This window comes from Mesoplodon mirus (assembly GCF_964341445.2).
Source record: "Mesoplodon mirus genome assembly, chromosome: 8".
Taxonomy (NCBI): domain Eukaryota; kingdom Metazoa; phylum Chordata; class Mammalia; order Artiodactyla; family Ziphiidae; genus Mesoplodon; species Mesoplodon mirus.
The window spans coordinates 92,118,672-92,141,835 of record NC_138984.1 but is presented as its reverse complement, the minus strand read 5'-3'; the positions used below and the strand labels follow the sequence as shown (position 1 = coordinate 92,141,835).

At 38.0% G+C, this 23,164-nt stretch overlaps 1 protein-coding gene across 1 annotated transcript; it reads left to right on the top strand.

Annotated features, from left to right (window-relative positions):
- Positions 1–290: 290 nt before the first annotated feature.
- LOC309809473 (cytochrome c 2-like) lies at positions 291–22,992 on the top strand (the record flags this gene model as incomplete). The annotated part of the gene is given in 3 exon segments (XM_082630580.1): positions 291–418; positions 420–451; positions 22,847–22,992. Coding segments are annotated over 3 exon segments (306 nt in total).
- Positions 22,993–23,164: the final 172 nt, after the last annotated feature.

Below are 23,164 nucleotides of genomic sequence, written 5' to 3'. Positions count from 1 at the left end.
CCACGGCCCACGGGCCCAGCCGCTCCGCGGCATATGGGATCCCCCCAGACCGGGGCACGAACCCGCATCCCCTGCATCGGCAGGCGGACTCTCAACCACTGCGCCACCAGGGAGGCCCCCTGTTTGTGTTTTTGAGCACTCAGAACTTAAAGCATGTCTGCTTTAAATTATATTTTGGTTTAATATCATTAGTATTCACTTCAGTCAAAGTGATGAAATTCCTTTTTATCCAGCCTTGCAAATCAGATATTTTCTTTGGTTTGTGGTTTAATGTTTCATTGCAGAACAAAATGGCAAATGCTGAGGCAGGCAAGAAGATCTTTGTTCAAAAATGTGCTCAGTGCCACACAGTGGAAAAAGGTGGAAAACACAAGACTGGTCCAAACCTCTGGGGCCTTTTTGGCAGAAAAACAGGACATATTTTCTTATACCGATGCAAACAAAAACAAAGGTAAAAACTAGGCAATTGTTGGAGAGAACCAGAAACTTTGTAGCAAAGAAGAAGGCACAGGATTTGATATAATAATTTCCTAAATTGCAGAATTAAAAATGAAATTCACATGTTTATATTATGGAAATATTGATTTATGTCATAAGATCTGTATTTGGATAACTGGTCATCTTTTTGATCAGAGAAATTAGTAATCCTCTGTGGCATAAGTTTTTTGCCTATACAAGGAGCTTCATTTTATGCAATACATATATCTTGAAAAAGCATGAGCTAAATTTTAAAAAATCAAATCATGTTTTAATGGCATAATGGCAATTTTTTATTTGTAGTAGTGATTCTTAGCAGGATATGGGGAATGTTATATAGTTTGAAAAAGTATATTCAGTCATTTCTTTGTTGGTGGAAAGTGTGTAGATGACAGTTAATTTTAAGATTGAAATTCAAAATGGTTGCAAAAGACTGTAATGTCTTTGCAAAGCAATTTATTACTCTTGGAGATATCTATATCTCTATATAGTTACGTATATAATTAGCATTCACTTAAAAATAGGGTACAACTCTAGTTTTTAAGCTGTTCTTGGTGTACAGAATGGACTTGAGGACAAGGTGGGTGGGGAAGGGTAAGCTGGGATGAAGTGAGAGAGTGGCATGGACATATCTACACTACCAAATGTAAAATAGATAGCTAGTGGGAAGCAGCCGCATAGCACAGGGAGATCAGCTCGGTGCTTTGTGACCACCTAGAGGGGTGGGATAGGGAGGGTGGGAGGGAGATGCAAGAGGGAGGAGATATGGGAATATATGCATACATATAGCTGATTCACTTTGTTGTACAGCAGTAAGTAACACAACATTGTAAAGCAGTTATACTCCAATAAAGATGTAAAATTAAAAAAAAAATTGTTCTTGGTATCTCAGCATTTCTTACAGGCCCAAATTTCAGATCACTACTACACCACTGTTTGGAAAGGTTTTTATTTTATTTTGTTTTGTTTTATTTTACTTTATTTATTTTACTTTCTATTTTTCTAATTGAGATAAAATTCACATAACGTACAATTAGCCATTTTAAAGTGTAAAATTCAGTAACATTTGCTGTCTCTATGGATTTGTCTACTCCAGATATTTCATATAAGAGGAATCATGTAATACATGATCTTTTATGTCTAGCTTCTTTTGCTTAGCATATTTTCAAGATTCATTGAAGTTGAGGCATGTATCAATACTTCATTCTTTTTTTATGGCTGAATACTATTCCATTGTGTGTATATATCACAATTTGTTTATCCATTCATCAGTTGATAGACATTTGGATTGTTTCCACCTTTTACCTATTGTGAATAGTGCTACTATGAATGTTTGTGAAAAAGTGTTTAAGTCCCTGTTTTCAGTTACTTTAGATCTATACCTAGGAGTGGAATTGCTGGGTCAGTTAACTACGTTTAACTTTTTGAGGAAAGGCCAGATTGTTTTCCACAGTGGCTGCACCATTTTACTTTTCCATCAGCAATGTAGGAGGATTCTTATTTCTCTGTATAGTCACCAACACTTGTTCTTTTCTTTCTTTTTCTTTTTTAATTGCCATCCTAGTGGGTATGAAGTGGTGCCTGGTGAGTTTGCTTTGTATTTCCTTAATGATCCATAATACTGAGCATTGTTTCATGTGCTTGTTGGCCATTTGTATATTTTCTTGGAAAAATGTCTGTTTATATTCTCTCCCCATTTTTTATTTGGGTTGTTTGCCTCTGTTTGTCAAGTTATAAGATTTTTTATGTATTCTGGACACTAAACCCTTATCAAATAAGTGACTTGCAAATATTTTCTCTTATTCTGTAGATTGTCTTCATTTTTTAAAATAATGTCTTCTGATGAACAGTGATTTTTAATTTGTATGAAGTTCATTTATCTATTTTTGTTGTTGATGTTGCTTGTGTTTGGGTGTAAAATCTGAGAATCTATCATGAAATCTAAGGTCATAAAGATTTACCCTATGTTTTCTTCTAATAGCTTTATAGTTTTATCTCATATTGATATTTAGGTCACTGACCTACTTTTAATTAACCAAAATTATCATTAATTTTTTATAGAGAGTGAGGTGGTGGTCCAACTTCATTCTTTTGCATGTGGTTATCTAGTGTTCCTAGCACCATTTGTTGAAGACATTCTTTTACAGTTGAATGGTTAAAAATCATTGTACAGCCTTGTTGAAAATCAGTTGGCCATATATGTTAGGGTTTACTTCTGGACTTTCAATTCTCTTTCATTTGTCTGTACATCTATTCTTATACTAGTGCTACACTGTTTTTTTTTTTTTTTGCAGTACGTGGGCCTCTCACTGCTGTGGCCTCTCCCGTTGCGGAGCACAGGCTCCGGACGCGCAGGCTCAGCGGCCATGGCTCACGGACCCAGCCGCTCCACGGCATGTGGGATCCTCCCAGACCGGGGCACAAACCCGTGTCCCCTGCATCTGCAGGCAGACTCTCAACCACTGCGCCACCAGGGAAGCCCTACACTGTTTTGATTCCTGTAGCTTTGTAGTAAATTTTGAAATTGGGAAGGATGAGCCCTCCAACTGTGTTTTTATTTTTCAGTGTTGTTTTGGCTATTCAGGGCCCTTTGCAATTCCATGAGTTTGAAGATCACCTTTTCCATTTCTGCAAAAAAGGCCTATGGAATTTTGATAGAGATTGCGTTGTATCTGAAGATTGCTTTGGGGAGTATTGCCATTTTTACACTATTAATGTTACATTCTGTGAACATGGGTTGCGTTTCCTATTATTTAGGTCTTCTTAAATTTAGCAGTATTTCGTAATTTGCAGTGTGCAAGTCTTTCATCTCCTTGATTAAATTTATTCCTACCTATTTTATTCTTTTAGGTACTATTATTAATAGAATTGTTTTTAAAATTTCCTTTTCAGATTGTTCACTGCTTGTGTGTAGAAACAGCTGATCTTTGTATGTTGATCTTGTACTGTGCAACTTTGCTAAATTCATTTATTAGCTCTAGTAGATTTTCTGTATATTCTTTACAATTTTGTATATAGAGAATTATGTCACCTGTGAATAGAGATAGTTTTAGTTCTTCCTTTCCAATCTGAGTAGCTTTTATTTCTTATTCTTCCCTAATTGCTCTGGCTAGGACTTCCAGTAGAATTCTGGAAAGCTCTGGAGAGAGTGAGCATCTTTGTTTTGTCTTGTTTGTTTTTTGGTTTCTTTTTTAATTAACTTATTTAATTTATTTATTTTTGGCTGCGTTCAGTCTTTGTTGCTGCGCATAGGCTTTCTCTAGTAGCAGCAAGCGGGGGTTACTCTTTGTTGCGGTGTGCGGGCTTCTCGTAGCGGTGGCTTCTCGTTGCGGTGGCTTCTCGTGTTGTGGAGCACGGGCTCTAGGCATGTGGGCTTCATTAGCTGTGGCACATGGGCTCAGTAGTTGTGGCCTGCAGGCTCTAGAGCGCAGACTCAGTAATTGTGGCGCATGGGCTTAGTTGCTCTGTGGCATGTGGGATCTTCCCGGACCAGGGATCGAACCCGTGTCCCCTGCATTGTCAGGCGGATTCTTAACCACTGTGCCACCAAGGAAGCCCTTTGTCTTGTTCTTGATCTTAGGGGGAAAGCTTTCAGTTTTTTACCTTGAATTTGGTGCTAGCTGTCGGTTTTCCATAAATCCTGTTTTTCATGTTAAGCAAGGTCCCTTCTATTGCTGGATGTTTTTATCATGAATAGGTGTTGGATTTTGTTAAATGCTTTTTCTGCATCTCTTGAGATAATCATGTGTTTTTTTTTTTCCTTTTGCTCTGTTAATGTGGTATATTATGTTGATTTTCTTATGTTGAACCATTCTTGCATTCCTGGGATAAATCTCACTTGGTCATAGTGTGTTATTCTTTTTTTTTTTTTTTTTTTTTTTTGTGCGGTACGCGGGCCTCTCACTGTTGTGGCCTCTCCCGTTGCGGAGCACAGGCTCCAGATGCACAGACTCAGTGGCCATGGCTCACGGGCCCAGCCGCTCTGCGGCATGTGGGATCTTCCCTGACTGGGGCACGAACCCGTGTCCCCTGCATTGGCAGGCGGACTTTCAACCACTGCGCCACCAGGGAAGCCCTAGTGTGTTATTCTTTTAACAGTGCAGTTGGATTTAGCTTGCTAGTATTTTGTTGAGGATTTTTGCTTTAGAGATATTGGTTTTTAAATTTTCTTGTGATGTCTTTATCTGGGTTTGGTGTTTGGAGAAGTTTTAAATATAAATTATTGGCAGCTATAAGTCCTCTTTATAAGTGATTTGAATTTAGTATTCAAAATTTTTTAAATAGGTTTTTTAGTGCTCGTATAGACTAAAGTACCTCATTTGATTGAGCTTTGCAGACCATGTTGCAAGAGAAAGGCTTCAATAAGGTGAGTTGGCATCTTGTGCATTATTTTTTGAGTGCACATATAGTAGCTTACACTTTGTCAAAAGAGGAATTCTACTTATTTCAACCTGTGTTAATGTTTCTAGTAAGATAGTGTTTGCAGTTGGTTTCAGCCTGTTGTGGTTTTTGTTTGTTTGTTTGTTTTTGTGAAACTTGTATAGGCATACCTTTATTACACTTCTCAGACATTGCAGGTTTGTGGCAACCCTGCACCAAGCAAGTCTCTCAGTACCATTTTTCCAACAGCATTTGCTCACTTCGTGTCTCTGTCACATTTTGTTAATTCTCACAATATTTTAAACTTTTAAATTATTATTTTACTTGCTATGATGATCTGTGATCAGCAGTCTTTTTTTTTTTAACATCTTTATTGGAGTATAATTGCTATGGTTCTTATTATGATTGCAAGACGCACTTTAGCAACAACAAAACAAAAAAACAAAGTTTATTACTCACAGATCCTGGAGGGTACACAGCATGTGTGGGGCTACCCAGTGTGGTATCAGGTAGAAAGAGAGCATGGGCTTGGGGTTTTGCTTTTATTGGGGCTGAGAGTGGGGTGCCTAGGGTTTTGTGGGTTCACTCTTTATTGGTGAATTTAAAATATAAAAGCAGGAATTAAAGCATGGGAAGGGAAAAAGCAAGCCAGTCAGTCAAATGGTCAGTTATATGGGTCTGCCTTTCCGAGAAAAGGGAACTTCATGGGTGGGCATCCTTGCTCTTTATCTACTTGTGTAGCTGGCAGTGCATTTATTCAAGACGGATGTCTTTGAAGGGGATGCCTCAGCAATTAAAAGCTTAATGTCCAGCGCTTACATTACAGTCAAAAAGGCTAATTGTCACTTACTTACACTACAGATAGATAAGATGTAAAGAAATTTTTGTTACCTGGAATTTTGGGGAAAGAAACCTTATAGATAGTCAAATGGTTTGATTAAAACAAAGTTCACACATGTCTAGATTGTCAGTTTTTTTGTGTATGTGAAAATAAGATACTTTGCATTTTCTCAAAGCCTTGAGAGCAATACAGTTTAGTAGGATGGAGAGCTGGCAAAGCCATTGGTCCCTAGACTTGGGTGTCCAGGCAACCCAGGATGGCGTGGGGAGTATATGGTAAGTCTGGTTTAGAGCACTGCTACTACATCTCAGCATTTGAGGATGGTAAGAGTTTCCTAGGGCTCCCGCAACCAAGTACTATAAATTAGGTGGCTTGAAAGAGTGAAGATGTATGGTTTCACAGTTCTGGAGGCTACAAGTGCAAAATCAAGTTGTGGCAGGGCCATGCTCTTTCTGAAACCTGAGGGCAATCTTCCCTTGCTTCTTCCTAGCTTCTGGTGGTTTGCCAGTAAACTTGGTATTTTGGGCCTACAGCTGCATAACTCTAGTCTCTACCTTCATTGTCATATTGTCCCAGTGTGTCTCTGTCTTCACATGGCCTTCTTACAAGGATACTAGTAAAATTGGATTGAGAGACCGATCTTACTCAGTGTGACCTCTTTTCACCTTAACTAAGCACACCTGCAATGACCTTATTTCCAAATAAAGCCACATTCTGAGGTACCAGGGGTTAGGGTCTCAACATAACTTTATTCAGGGGGCACCCACAATAAAGGACCACATATATATCAAATAAATACATAGATAATTGATAAAAATACTTATATTAAAACAACATAGAATAAAATTTAATCTTTGTCAAGTCAAGCGTGTTTATCACCTTCTTAAACATCAGTGTAGTTGTTAGTAATACAATATCATTGTATTTAGTATATGCAGAAATGCTGGTTAGTAGATATTCTATAATAAAGAATTGTCTGGTCTTTGTCTCAGGTTCCTGGGAGGGATCTCTAAAAACTTGGAATTTCCCAGTGATAGGAGCATCTTTGTTACTCAGGGTTGGGTTCTGGGACTACAGCCTGTGTTTATGCTAATGAGATGACTTAGTAGGCTCCTTGATAGTTTCAGGATGGGGGCTGGGCAAGCTGGAAAGACCAACCATGTAATTACAGAACTGGGGCTTTGGGCTAGGTGATATCGGTCTGACCTCCAAGGATAGAGGAGAGGGGCTGGAGATTGAGTTCAAGCACATGGCTAGTGATTCAATCAATCATGCCTATGTAATGAAACCCCAATAAAAACTCTGGCCACTTTCAACTGGAAGCTCTACTTGAGCTTCCTGGTTGGTAAACACATCAGTGTACTGGAGGGGGATGAGTCATGATTCCACAGGGCCGGGGCCAGGGACCTCTGTGTTTGTGAGTTTCCCAGACCTCACCGTCTGGGTCTCTTCATTTAGCTGGTACTGATTTGTATCCTTTATAGTAAAACTGTAATTTTTAAGTAGTGCTTTCCTGAGTTCTGTGAGTTGTTCTTGCAAATTATAAAACCTAAGGGAGTCCTGGGAACCCTTAAATTTATAGTCAGTTGGTTAGAAGTTTGGATGGACTGGGGACCCTGAACTTGCAGCTGGTGTCTGAAGTGAGGCAGTCTTGTTGGGGACTTTGGAGTCTGTGCTAACTCTAGGCAGTTAGTATGAGAATGGAATTGCATTTATTGCAGTAGGATTTACAATTGATAGACTATTGAATAAATCAGTCTTAAACTTGCATTTATTGTATGCATTTATATGGCTCTTTAACTTTTAAAGTAATATTTTTCTATAGTGTCATTTTACTATTTTATTATCCTATTATAAGAGCAGTCAACTTTTGAAGTCCTAATTTTTAGAACAGTTATAACCTAACATTTGTCCCTCTAGCTGCCAATATTTTAAAGACTTTTGCTTATTAACATTGATTTAAAATCATATTAAAGCTTATTACAAATATGTCTTTTATTATAGGTTTTTATCAAAGATAAAAGGCTGTATACAGCTTGGCTTTAACATTATTTAATAATTAGAAATAAAATTTTCCTGAGTCAGATTGTTTAATTAATATTTATGACTTATTTGGGGATATAATATAATTATTTGTTAGTTCTACTAATGACATAAGAATAATAAGTAGCAGAATGAAATTGGACTCTTATTGTTCACCACTGACAAAAATTAATTTGAAATGGATTAAAGATTTAAACATAAGACTAGAAACCATAAAGCTTCGGGAAGAAAACATAGGGAAAAGTTCCTTGACATTGGTCTTGACAGTGGTTTTCTGGATATGACACCAAAAGCACAAACAACAAGAGCAAAAATAAATAAATGGGACTAATTAAACTAAAAAGCTTCGGCACATCAAAAGAAACAGTCAACAAAATTAAAAGGCAACCTACTGAATGGGAGAACATATTTGCAAATCATATATCTGATAAGGGGTAAATATCTAAAATATATAAAGAACTCATACAACTCAATAGAGAAAAAACCAACCAGATTAAAAAATATACAGAGGAACTGAATAGACATTTTTCCAAAGAAGACTTATAGATGGCCAACAGATACATGAAAAGGTACACATCATTACTAATAATCATGGCAATTCAAGTGAGATTATCACCTTACACCTGTTAGAATGGCTATTATCAAAAGACAGGAAATAGCAATTATTGGGAAGGATGTGGAGGAAAGGGAACCCTTTTACACTGTTGGTGGGAATGCAAATTGGTAAGCCACTGTGGAAAACAATATGTAGTTTCCTCAAAAAGTTAAAAATAGACCTACCATATGATCCAGTAATCCCACTTTGGGTATATATTCAAAGGAAATGAAAGCAGAATCTTGAAGAGATATCTGCACCACCATGTTCATTACAGCATTATTTACAATAGCCAAGATATTGAAATATCCTAAGAGTCCATCAGTGGATGAATGAATAAAGAAGATGTACCGTATATACACAATAGAATATTATTCAACCATGAGAAAGAAAGAAATCCTGCTATTTACAACAACTTGGATGAACCTTGAGGGCATTATGCTAAGTGAAATAAGTCAGACAGAGAAAGACAAATACTGTATAATACCACTTACATGTGGAATCTAAAAAAGCCAAGCTTAGAAAAATTGAAAGTAGAGAGGGGTAAGTGACCAGGGGTGGGGAGTTAGGGTAATGGGAAGATATTGGTCAAAGGGTACAAACTTCCAGCTATAGGATTAACAAGTTCTGGGTACCTGATGTATAACATGGTGATTATAGCTAATAATACTGTATTATATACTTGAAAGTTGCTAAGAGAGTATATCTTAAATGTTCTCACTACAAAGAAGAAATGGTAGTTATGTGATGGGGTGGAGGTTTCTGCTAATGCTATGGTAATGATTTTGCAATATATAAGTGTATCAAATTAACATTGTACACTTTAAATTTATAGAATGTTATATATCAATTATATCTCAGTAAAGCTGGAAAAAATAATGTAAGTAGCTTACTAAGTTAATTGAACAGGGTTTTAAAATAATATTATTTAGAATAAGTAAAGATTTAAAAAATACTTTAGGACAGCTTGATCAAAGACAGACTTGATAAGAAGAGCCAAGAAGTCAGTAGTTCAGTTTTGATACAAATTGTGGAAAACTGTCAACCATAGTTTATTTTCCATGTATGGTCTTTCTGTTGGAAATAATTACACCATTTTAGTTTTCAAAAGAATAAGGAAATTCTCATATTTTAAAGAAGATTGTTCCATATGACCTGCTTAGAGTATAGTTTTACAAAATTCATGATTGTGGCAATAAGTTTATATTGTGTGGTTTTAAAAAATTGTAGCTAAATATGTATAACATAACATTTACCATTTTAACCATTTTAAAGTGTACAGTTCTGTAACATTAAGCACATTCACATTGTTCTGCAGCCATCGCCACCATCCATCTCCAGAAGTTTTTTATCTTCCCAAACTGAAACTCTGTACCCATTAAACTGGTCCTGGAGGCCCCCATTCTATTTTGTCTCTGAATTTGACTACTCTAGGTACCTCATATAAATGTAGTCACATAGTATTTGTCTTCTTGTGACTAGCTTATTTCATGTAGCATAATGTCTTTAGGGTTTATTCATGTTGTACCATGTGTCATAATTTCCATCCATTTAAAGGCTAAATGATATTCCATTGTATGAATATACCACATTTTGTTTATCAATCAATGGACACACTGGTTGCTTCCAATTTTGGCTATTATGAATAATGACGCTATGAACATGGGATATAAATATTTGTTCATGTTCCTGCTTTCACTTCCTTTGGGTGTAATACCCAGAAGTGGAATTGCTGAATCATATGAAAATTCTGAGTTTAATTTTTTGAGAGATAGCTGTACCATTTTCCATAAGGGCTCTATCATTTTATGTTCCCACCAGCAATACATAAGGATTCCAAGTTCTCCACATCTCAGACAACACCTGTTATTTTGTTTTTTGTTTGTTTGTTTGTTGATAATAGCTTTCCTAATGGGTGTGAAGTGATTTCTCCTTGTGGTTTTGGTTTGCATTTCCCTAAAGATTAGTGATGTTGAGCATCTGTATTGTTTTTTTTTTAAACATCAGTAAATGGATACAATTTTTCTTTTGAGAATAGTACTTTATACATATTATTGAATAACTATATGCTGTTTGCATTTTGGGGGCAATGATAATTGAAACAAATTGAATTAACTCATGATTTGCCCAGGGTTGTGTGCTAACAAGTGATATAACTAAGATTCAGACTCAGGTCTTCTTCAGCCTTTAATGAAATCATATCATGGGGTTAACATATTAGCTGAACTAACTTATTATTATCATTAATTTTTATCTTTTTCCTTTTGTCCTGTCAGATCTGTTAAAATAAGCAGTAGGACACATAAAATCATAAATGTACTAATAATTTAAAAAATATTTTGAAATCCATTTATATTATATGAAAATTCAGATAGTTCAAAAGGATACTTCCCAGTATGAGTGATAGGAAATTATGTATATTCATGTCTCCCTATCCTCCCCTATTCCTTTCCCTTTACCAACTAATTTTATTTTATTTTTTATTTTATTTTTTTTTCCTTTTTGCGGTATGCGGGCCTCTCACTGTTGTGGCCTCCCCCGTTGCGGAGCACAGGCTCCGGATGCGCAGGCCCAGCGGCCATGGCTCACGGGCCCAGCCGCTCCGCGGCATATGGGATCCTCCCAGACCGGGGCACGAACCCGTATCCCCTGCATCGGCAGGCGGACTCTCAACCACTTGCGCCACCAGGGAGGCCCTACCAACTAATTTTATATGGTAATATTATTCTTTATAATTTTAGTGGCTGTATTCATACTTTAAGTTATATTGTATGCCTCTATTATTTTATTTAACTACTTTAAGCAATATCTGTCTATTCTTCACTCTGAAGGATGAGAGAATCAAAGTGGTTATACCACCTCCAATTTTTTCATACACTTAACTGAGCTACTTATGTTGTTATTTCTGCTTTGACATGATACATATAATTTATATCCTATGTAATTATAATTACCACAGTTGCTTTAACATTTGTCCTACATTTAGATTGTGTTAGTGCTTATTCCCAGCTTTTACCATAGTGTCTATATTTATTTTTTAGTTGGTAGAAGATTATCTATCAGTAGTTATGCCAAGAAAGAATTACTGGAACCATATTACCCCAGTTATTGATGTTTGAAAAGATCGATGGATTCCCATTACACTTGAATTGTTTGGCTAGACGTAAAATGATTGGATGATACTTTTACTTTCTCAGGATTTTGTATGCTTCATGCTGAATTTTTCTTTGGAGAAATCTGAAGCCAGCCTGATTATTTTCCATTATAAGTTACTTGGTTTTATTTTTATTTTACTCTTTTCCCCCTAAGTTTCAGTAAAATTTGTATTGAAATTTAGTAATTTACTAGGTGGTGTATAAGCCTTGATTGATCTGTTTCAGATTTTCCTGGACATGTGTTCTTCCAGTTGGCAGATTCAGGACTTTTTTTTTCTTCTTCTTCTTAACATTTTTATTGGAGTATAATTGCATTACAATGGTGTGTTAGTTTCTGCTTTATAACAAAGTGAATCAGTTATAAATATACATATATCCCCATATCCCTTCCCTCTTGCGTCTCCCTCCCTCCCCCCCTCCCTATCACACCCTTCTAGCTGGTCACAAAGCACCGAACTGATCTCCCTGTGCTATGCTTCCCACTGGCTATCTATTTTACATTTGGTAGTGTATATATGTCCATATATACACTACCACTCTCTCACTTTGTCCCAGCTTACCCTTCCCACTCCCTGTGTCCTCAAGTCCATTCTCTAGTAGGTCTGTGTCTTTATTCCTGTCTTGCCCCTAGGTTCTTCATGACCTTTTTTTTTTTTTTTTTAGATTCCGTATATATGTGTTAGCACACGGTATTTGTTTTTCTCTTTCTGACTTACTTCACACTGTATGACAGACTCTAGGTCCATCCACCTCACTACAAGTAACTCAATTTCGTTTCTTTATATGGCTGAGTAATATTCCATTGTATATATGTGCCACATCTTCTTTATCCATTCATCTGTTGATGGATACTTAGGTTGCTTCCATGTGCTGGCTATTGTAAATAGAGCTGCAATGAACATTGTGGTACATGACTCTTTTTGAATTATGGTTTTCTCAGAGTATATGCCCAGTAGTGGGATTGCTGGGTCATATGGTAGTTCTATTTTTAGTTTTTAAGGAACTTCCATACTGTTCTCCATAGTGGCTGTATCAATTTACATTCCCACCAACAGTGTATGAGGGTTCCCTTTTCTCCACACCCTCTCCAGCATTTATTGTTTGTAGATTTTTTGATGATGGCCATTCTGACCGGTGTGAGATGATATTGCATTGTAGTTTTGAGTTACATTTCTCTAATGATTAATGATGTTGAGCATTCTTTCATGTGTTTGTTGGCAATCTGTATATCTTCTTTGGAGAAATGTCTATTTAGGTCTTCTGCCCATTTTTGGATTGGGTTGTTTGTTTTTTAGGACTTTTATTTTTGAAAGTTTTCTTGAATTATATGTTTTAATAATTTTATACTATTTCATTTGTTTTTATTAAAGAAATCTTACTTGGGCCATCAGTTGTGCATATCTGCGATATCTTTTGTCTAAATGTCTTCTGTATCTGTTATTTTTCCTATGATTGTTTTAAACTTTTTATTCTCATTTTGTTTTTATCAATATTTTCAAGACTGATTGTGCTATCAGTAGTATCTATTCTTTTTGCTGTCATTTATATCTTTCTGTTTTATCATCTCCTTGAACCTTTGTAGCTCTGCTATAAGCCCTTGATTTATAAAGACCTTTTTTCTTAGCTGATAAGTCTTTTTTTTGTCTTTATTGGAGTCTAATTGATTTACAATGTTGTGTTAGTTTCTGCTGTACAACAAAGTGAATCAGCTATATGTATACATCTATCCCCATATCCCCTCCCTCTCGAGCCTCCCACATTCCCTATCCCAACCTTCTAGGTTGTCACAAAACATTGAGCTGATCTCACTGTGCTATGCAGCAGCTTCCCACTAGCCATCCATTTTACATTTGGTAGTGTATATATGGCAATGCTACTCTTTCATTTCATCCCAGCTTCCCCTTCCTCACCTGTGTCCTCAAGTCCGTTCTCGACATCTGTGTCTTTATTCCTGCCTTGCCACTAGGTTCATCAGTACTGTCTTTTAATTTTTATTTATTTACTTTTATTTATTTTATTTTATTTTTTAACATCTTTATTGGAGTATAATTGCTTTACAATGGTGTGTTAGTTTCTGCTGTATAACAAAATGAGTCAGCTATATGTATACATATATCCCCATATCCCCTCTCTCTTGCGTCTCCCTCCCACCCTCCCTGTGCCACTCCTCTAGGTGGTCACAAAGAACCAAGCTGATCTCCCTGTGCGATGCGGCTGCTTCCCACTAGCTATCTATTTTACATTTGGTAGTGTATATATGTCCATACCACTCTCTCACTTCGTCCCAGCTTACCCTTCCCCCTCCCTGTGCCCTCAAGTCCATTCTCTATCTCTGTGTCTTTATTCCTGTCTGGCCTCTAGGTTCTTCAGAACCATTTTCTCTTTTTTTAGATTCCATATATATGTGTTAGCATACGGTATTTGTTTTTCTCTTTCTGACTTACTTCACACTGTATGACAGACGCTAGGTCCATCCTACTCACTACAAATAACTCAGTTTCCTTTTGTTTTATGGCTGAGTAATATTCTATTGTACATATATGCCACATCTTCTTTATCCATTCATCTGTCGATGGACACTTAGGTTGCTTCCGTGTCCTGGCTATTGTAAATAGAGCTGCAATGAACATTGTGGTACATGACACTTTCTAAATTATGGTTTTCTCAGGGTATATGCCCAGTAGTGGAATTGCTGGGTCATATGGTAGTTCTATCTTAAGTTTTTAAGGAACCTCCATACTGTCCTTCATTCCCACCAACAATGCAAGAGGGTTCCCTTTTCTCCACACTGTCTCCAGCATTAATTGTTTGTAGATTTTTTGATGATAGCCATTCTGACTGGTGTGAGGTGATACCTCATTGTAGTTTTGATTTGCATTTCTGTAATGATTAGTGATGTTGAGCATCCTTTCATGTTTTTGTTGGGAGTCTATATATCTTCTTTGGAGAAATGTCTATTTAGGTCTCCTGCCCATTTTAGGATTGGGTTGTTTCTTTTTTTGATATTGAGCTGCATGAGCTGCTTGTATGTTTTGGAGATTAATGCTTTGTCAGTTGCTTCATTTGCAAATATTTTCTCCCATTCTGAGGATTGTTTTTTCGTCTTGTTTATGGTTTCCTTTGCTGTGCAAAAGCTTTGAAGTTTCATTAGGTCCTATTTGTTTATTTTTATTTTTATTTCCCCTTCTCTAGGAGGTGGGTCAAAAGGGATCCTGCTGTGATTTATGTCATAGAGTGTTCTGCGTATGTTTTCCTCTAAGTGTTTTATAGTGTCTGGCCTTACATTTAGGTCTTTAATCCATTTTGAGTTTATTCTTGTATATAATGTTAAGGAGTGTTCTAATTTCATTCTTTTACATGTAGCTGTCCAGTTTTGCCAGAACCACTTACTGAAGAGGCTGTCTTTTCTCCATTGCCTCCTTTATCAAAGATAAGGTGACCATATGTGTGTGGGTTTATCTCTGGGCTTTCTTTCCTGTTCTGTTGGTCTATACTTCTGTTTTTGTGCCAGTACCATACTGTCTTGATTACTGTAGCTTTGTAGTATAGTTGGAAGTCAGGGAGCCTGATTGCTCCAGCTCCATGTTTCTTTCTCAAGATAGCTTTGGCTTTTCGGGGTCTGTTGTTTCCATAGAAATTGTGAAATTTTTTGTTCTACTTCTGTGAAAAATGCCATTTGATAGTTTGATAGGTATTGCATTGAATCTGTAGATTGCTTTGGGTAGTATAGTCATTTTCACAATGTTGATTCTTCCAATCCAAGAACGTGGTATATCTCTCCACCTGTTTGGATCATCTTTAATTTCTTTCATCAGTGTCTTATAGTTTTCTGCATATAGGTCTTTTGTCTCCTTAGGTAGGCTTGTTCCTAGGTATTTTATTCTTTGTGTTGCAGTGGTAAATGGGAGTGTTTCCTTAATTTCTCTTTCAGATTTTTCATCATTAGGGTGTAGGAATTCAAGAGATTTCTGTGCATTAATTTTGTATCCTGCTACTTTACCAAATTCATTGATTAGCTCTAGTAGTTTTCTGGTAGCATTGTTAGGATTCTCCTTGTATTGTATCATGTTATCTGCAAACAGTGACAGTTTTACTTTTCTTTTATGATTTGGATTCCTTTAATTTCTTTTTCTTCTCTGATTGCTGTGGCTAAAACTTCCAAAACTATGTTGAATAATAGTGGTGAGAGTGGGCAGCCATGTCTTGTTCCTGATTTTATTGGAAATGGTTTCAATTTTTCACCATTGAGAATGATGTTGGCTGTGGGTTTGTCATATATGGCCTTTATTATGTTGAGGGTAGTTCCCTCTATGCCTACTCTCTGCAGGGTTTTTATCATAAATGGGTGTTGAATTTTGTCGAAAGCTTTTTCTGCATCTGTTGAGATGATCATATGGTTTTTCTCCTTCAATTTGTTAATATGGTGTATCACATTGATTGATTTGCGTATATTGAAGAATCCTTGAATTCCTGGAATAAACCCCACTTGATCATGGTGTATGATCCTTTTAATGTGCTGTTGGATTCTGTTTGCTAGTATTTTGTTGAGGACTTTTGCATCTATGTTCGTCAGTGATATTGGCCTGTGGTTTTCTTTCTTTGTGACATCCTTGTCTGGTTTTGGTATCAGGGTGATGGTGGCCTTGTAGAATGAGTTTGGGAGTGTTCCTCCCTCTGCTATATTTTGGAAGAGTTTGAGAAGGATAGGTGTTAGGTCTTCTCTGAATGTTTGATAGAATTCGCCTGTGAAGCCATCTGGTCCTGGGCTTTTGTTTGTTGGAAGATTTTTAATCACAGTTTCAATTTCAGTGCTTGTGATTGGTCTGTTTATATTTTCTGTTTCTTCCTGGTTCAGTCTCTGAAGGTTGTGCTTTTCTAAGAATTTGTCCATTTCTTCCAGGGTGTCCAATTTTTTGGCATATAGTTACTTGTAGTAATCTCTCATAATCATTTGTATTTCTCCAGTGTCTGTTTTTACTTCTCCTTTTTCATTTTCTAATTCTGTTGATTTGACTCTTCTCCCTTTCTTTCTTGATGAGTCTCGCTAGTGGTTTATCAATTTTGTTTATCTTCTCAAAGAACCAGCTTTTAGTTTTATTGATCTTTGCTATCGTTTCCTTCATTTCTTTTTCATTTATTTCTGATCTCATCTTTATGATTTCTTTCCTTCTGCTGATATTGGGGGGTTTTTTGTTCTTCTTTTCTAATTGCTTTAGGTGTAAGTTTAGGTTGTTTATTTGAGATGTTTCTTGTTTCTTAAAGTAGGATGGTATTGCTATAAACCTCCCTCTTAGAAATGCTTTTTCTGCATCCCATATGTTTTGGGTTGTCGTGTTTTCATTGTCATTTGTTTCTAGGTATTTTTTGATTTCCTTTTGGATTTCTTCAGTGATCTCTTGCTTATTTAGTAGTGTATTGTTTAGCCTCCATGTGTTTGTATTTTTCAGTTTTTTTTCCTGTGATTGATATCTAGTCTCACAGCATTATGGTCAGAAAAGATACTTGATATGATTTCAATTTTCTAAAATTTACCAAGGGTTGATTTGTGGCCCAAGGTATGATCTATCATGTGGAATGTTCCATGAGCCCTTGAGAAGAAAGTGTATTCTGTTGTGTTTGGATGGAATGTCGTATAAATATCAATTAAGTCCATCTTGTTTAATGTATCATTTAAAGCCTGTGTTTCCTTATTTATTTTCTTTTTGGATAACCTGTGCTTTGGTGAAAGTGGGGCGTTAAAGTCCCCTACTATGATTGTGTTAATGTCAGTTTCCCCTTTTATGGCTGTTATTGTTTGCCTTCTGTATTGAGGTGTTCCTATGTTGGGTGAATAAATATTTACAGTTGTTATATCTTATTGGATTAATCCCTTGATCATTATGTAGTGTCCTTCTTTGTCTCTTGTAATAGTCTTTTTTTAAAGTCTATTTTGTCTGATAAGAGAATCGCTCTTCCAGCTTTCTTTTGATTTCCATTTGTATGGAATATCTTTTTCCATCCCCTCACTTTCATTCTGTATGTGTCCCTAGGTCTGAAGTGGGTCTCTTGTAGACAGCATTATACAGGTGTTGTTTTTGTATCCATTCAGCCAGTCTGTGTCTTTTGGTTGGAGCATTTAATCCATTTACATTTTTGGTAGTTATTGATATGTGTTCCTGTTACCATTTTGTTAATTGTTTTGTGTTTATAATTGTAGGTCTTTTCCTTCTCTGTGTTTCCTGCCTAGAGTAGTTCCTTTAGCATTTGTTGTAAAGCTGGTTTGGTGGTGCTGAATTCTCTTAGCTTTTGCTTGTCTGTAAAGATTTTAATTTCTCTGTCGAATCTGAATGAGATCCTTGCTGGGTAGAGTAATCTTGGTTGTAGGTTTTTCTCTTTCATCACTTTCAGTATGTCCTGCCACTCCCTTCTGGCTTGCAGAGTTTCTGCTGAGAGATCAACTGTTAACCTTATGGGGATTCCCTTGTATGTTATTTGTTGTTTTTCCCTTGCTAATTTTAATATTTTTTCTTTGTATTTAATTTTTGATAGTTTGATTAACATGTGTCTTGGTGTGTTTCTCCTTGGATTTATCCTGTATGGGACTCTCTGCGCTTCTGGACTTGATTGATTATTTTCCTTCCCGTATTTGGGAAGTTTTCAAGTATAATCTCTTCAAATATTTTCTCAGTCCCTTTCTTTCTCTCTTCTTCTTCTTCTGGGACCCCTATAATTTGAATGTTGTTACATTTAATGTTGTCCTAGGGGTCTCTGAGACTGTCTCAATTCTTTTCATTCTTTTTTCTTTATTCTGCTCTGCAGTAGTTATTTCCACTATTTTATCTTCCAGGTCACTTATCTGTTCTTCTGCCTCAGTTATTCTGCTATTGATTCCTTCTAGAGAATTTCTAATTCCATTTATTGTGTTGTTCATCATTGTTTGTTTGCTCTATTGTTCTTCTAGGTCCTTGTTAAATGTTTCTTGTATTTTTTCCATTCTGGTTCCAAGATTTTGGATCATCTTTACTATCATTATTCTGAATTCTTTTTCACGTAAACTTCCTATTTCCTCTTCATTTGTTTGGTCTGGTGGGTTTTTACCTTGCTCCTTCATCTGCTGTGTTTTTCTCTGTGTTCTCATATTGCTTAACTTACTGTCTTTGGGGTCTCCTTTTTGCAGGCTGCAGGTTCATAGTTCCTGTTGTTTTTGGTGTTTGCCCCCAGTGGGTAAGGTTGGTTCTGTGGGTTGTGTAGGCTTCCTGGTGCAGGGGACTGGTGCCTGTGTTCTGGTGGATGGGGCTGGATCTTGTGTTTTTGGTGGGCAGGACCATGTCCGGTGGTGTGTTTTGGGGTGTCTGTGACCTTATTATGATTTTAGGCAGCCTCTCTGCTAATGGGTGGGGTTGTGTTCCTGTCTTGCTAGTTGGTTTCCATAGTGTGTCCAGCACTGTAGCTTGCTGGTTGTTGAGTGGAGCTGGGTCTTAGCGTTGGATGGAGATCTCTGGGTGAGCTTTGGCTGTTTGCTATTCCACGTGGCCAGGAGGTCTTTGGTGGATCAATGTCCTGAACTCAGCTCTCCCACCTCAGAGGCTCAGGCCTGACACCTGGCTGTAGCACCAAGACCTTGTAAGTCACACGGCTCAGAAGAAACGGGAGAAAAAGAAAGAAAGAAAAAAAGAAAAGAAATAAAATAAAATAAAGTTATTAAAATAAAAAATATTGTTAAAAAATTGAAAATGTAATAAAAGAAAGAAAGAAGAGAGAGACCAAACCATAAAACAAATCCACCAATCATAACAAGCACTAAAAACTATACTAAGAAAAACAACCAGACAGGCAGGACCCTAGGAGAAATGGTAAAAGCAAACCTACACAGAGAAAATCACACAAAGAAGAATACAGTTACACACTCACAAAAAGAGAAAAAGGAAAATATATATATATGTTTATAAAAACAAAAAAGGAAGAGAGCAACCAAATCAATAAACAAATCTACCAATGATAATAAGCTCTAAATACTAAACTAAGATAAACATAAAACTAGAAACAAATTAGATGCAGAAAGCAAACCTCAAGTCTATAGTTGCTCCCAAAGTCCACCGCCTCCGTTTTGGGATGATTCCTTGTCTATTCCACAGATGCCAAGTACATCAAGGTGATTGTGGAGATTTAATCTGCTGCTCCTGAGGCTGCTGGGAGAAATTTCCCTTTGTCTTCTTGTTCTCACAGCTTCTGGGGTTCAGCTTTGCATTTGGCCCCGCCTATGCATGTAAGTCGCCTGAAGGTGTCTGTTCCCGCTCAGATATTATGGGGTTAAAGTAGCAGCTGATTCGGGGGCTCTGGCTCCCTCAGGCGTGGGGGAGGGAGGGGTACGGAATGCGGGGTGAGCTTGAGGCAGCAGAGGCCGGCGTGACGTTGCTACAGCCTGAGGCGCGCTGTGTGTTCGCCTCGCCTCGAGAAGTGGTCCCTGGGTCACGGGACCCTGGCAGTGGCGGGCTGCACAGGCTCATGGGTGGGGAGATGTGGATACTGACCTGTGCTTGCACACAGGCTTCTTGGTGGCTGCAGCAGCAGCCTTAGCATTTCATGCCCGTCTCTGGTGTCTGTGCTGATAGCCGTGGCTCGCCCCGTCACTGGAGCTTGTTTAGGCGGAGCTCTGAATCCCCTCTCCTTGTGCACCCCTAAACAGTGGTCTCTTGCCTCTTAGGCAGGTCCAGAGGTTTTCCTGGACTCCGTCCCAGCTAGCTGTGGCGCACTATCCTCCTTCAGGCTGTGTTCTTGCAGCCAACCCCAGTCCTCTCTCTGGGATCTGACCTTCGAAGCCCGAGCCTCAGCTCCCAGCCCCCACCTGCCCTGGCGGGTGAGGAGACAAGCCTCTCGGGCTGGTGAGTGCTGGTCGGCACCCATCCTCTGTGTGGGAATCTCTCTGCTTTGCCTTCTGCACCCCTGTTGCTGCGCTCTTCTTCATGGCTCTGAAGCTTCCCCCCCACCCCATCGTCTCCACCAGTGAAGGGGCTTCCTAGTTTGTGGAAACTTTTCCTCCTTCACAGCTCTCTCCCTGAGGTGCAGGTCCTGTCCCTGTTCTTTTGTCTCTGTTTTTTCTTTTTTCTTTTGACCTACCCAGGTGTGTGGGTGAGTTTCTTGTCTTTTGGGAAGTCTGAGGTCTTCTACCAGCGTTCCATAGGTGTTCTGTAGGTGCTGTTCCACATGTAGGTGTATTTCTGATGTATTTGTGGGGAGGAAGGTGATCGCCACATCTTACTCCTCCATCATCTTGAAGGTCCCCATATTTATTTATTTATTTATTTAAAATTTTATTTATTTATTTTAAAATATTTATTTATTTATTTATTTATTTTTTTCGGTATGTGGGCCTCTCACCGCGGTGGCCTCTCCCATTGTGGAGCACAGGCTCCGGACGCGCAGGCCCAGCGGCCATGGCTCACGGGCCCAACCGCTCCGCGGCAGGCGGGATCCTCCCAGACCGGGGCACGAACCCGCGTCCCCTGCATTGACAGGTGGACTCTCACCCACTGTGCCACCAGGGAAGCCCTATTTATTTTTTTAAAAAATAAATTTATTTATTTTTAAAAAATAAATTTGTTCATTTTTGGCTGCATTGGGTCCTTGTTGCTGTGTGCAGGCTTTCTCTACTTGCACTGAGTGGGAGCTACTCTTTGTTGCAGTGCACTGGCTTCTTGTTGCTGTGGGTTCTCTTGTTGTGAAGCGTGGGCTGTAGGCACAGAGGCTTCAGTAGCTGTGGCACGTGGGCTAAGTAGTTGTGTCTCACGAGCTCTAGAGCACAGGCTCAGTAGTTGTGGTGCATGGGCTTAGTTGCTCCGTGGCAGGTGGGATCTTCCCGGGCCAGGGCCCGTGTCCCCTGTTTTGGCTGGTGGATTCTTAACCACTGTACCACTGGGTAAGTCCCAGTACCATGTTTTTAGAGTCCATATATGTGCTTTAGCATATGGTATTTGTTTTTCTCTTTCTGACTTACTTCACTCTGTATGACAGACTCTAGGTCCATCCACCTCATTACAAATAATAAAGACCTTTTCTGAATCCATGGGAATGTGCTCCTGATTTTTTCTGCTTAGTGTATATAATTTTTGTTGTGTATTTTTCATTTAACTTTTTTTTCTATTCCTTTCTGCTGTGTGTGTGTATGTTGTGTGTGTGTTTTCAGTACTCTTTCATGGTGATTCCTTTCTGATTGCTATTCATCTTTTGATTAGGACAATTTGTCCTTGATTGGTTATTTGCAGAAGGACAGTAAGAGTGAGGGTTTGAGTGTTCCAGTTGGTTATAAGATCTTCCTCACCCACAGTTCTGTGTTAGAGCTCTGTGTATGTGTGTATGTTTGCTGCAGGGTTATTTGGCTCCTCAGCTGACGAAGACTGGCAGCTCCAGGGTTATCCAACACCTCAAGTTTCTCTTTTATCCTATAACAAGGTAGAATCATTCTTTTGGAGATGTGTTTTCTTCTTTACTCCTGGCTCCCCTGGCCCTCCATGGTATCAGATTGAATTGAGGGAGACTTTCACAGCCAGCCAATATGTCCTCTACTCTTTTTGGGCCCAACAGAGAGTTATGACTCTGCCCCTCAGGATTTGTCACCTATTTTGGAGAACTTTTCTCTTCTTTCGAAATTAGTGAAAAGTGTCCTCTCACTCTGGTCCAGGTTTTCTGTCCTTGGTAGTCTTCTAAGTGTATCAAGTTTGGTGGTAGAGGCACTCACTGAAAAATTTTATTGAAAGTGGAACTAGCATTTCTGTTCTCTTTGTTCATGTTCTTTTCAACTGGCTTTAGAAAGGAAAAACATTGGGTGCAACCTCTCTCTCTATCGTAAAACTGGATTCCTGAAATCATAGGTTTTTGATAGAGACCCTGACAGAGGCAGCTTGGTGTGATTGGGAAAAAGAGAAACAAAAAAACACGGAAATATAAGTTACTAGTCACCAGTTCTTTACTCTGTGTAGCCTTGTCATCTTAAGGGTAAGTTATTATCCTGTCTTTGGGTCATCATTTACTCATCTGCAAAATGAGGATTTGGGTTAATTGATCTCTAAGATAGAAGGAATTCTCTGTGATTCTAGGAGGATGGCATACTACTTAGGCCCAACATGTCTGGGTTGGTAGCTCATTGGTGTACCTTAGATAATCTTAAACAGCATTGGATTTCTACAAAGAAGCCCAAGAGTAGATCACTGAAGACTAATTTTGGAATTTTCTTGTAGGTCAGAAACTAAGTATTCTCAGTTATAATAACCTTCCTACTGAGTCCAAGAGTAATCTTTTGTTCACAAGTGTGGGTCACATCAGAAAGTAAACCTTACAAATATAACTTCACAAACTTAAAACTTATTTTCACCTTTATAGGTGTTATCTGGGGAGAGGAGACTCTGATGGAATATTTGGAGAACCCAAAGAAATATATCCCTGGAACTAAAATGGTCTTTGCTGGTCTTAAAAAGAGTGGGAGAGAAGATCTTATTGAGTATTTGAAACAGGCAACATCTTCATGAAATGCTCTTACAACTTAAAAATTATTAGTTATAAGCCAGATTTTTCCAATTTCAAATATTGCATATTTGAAGAAGTCATATTTGACCTTTCCTGATCAGCTTGTAGTAAGTTTAACATTTTAAAATAAAAGTTGATATTTTTTATTGTGTGTAATCTACTGATCAAATGTCC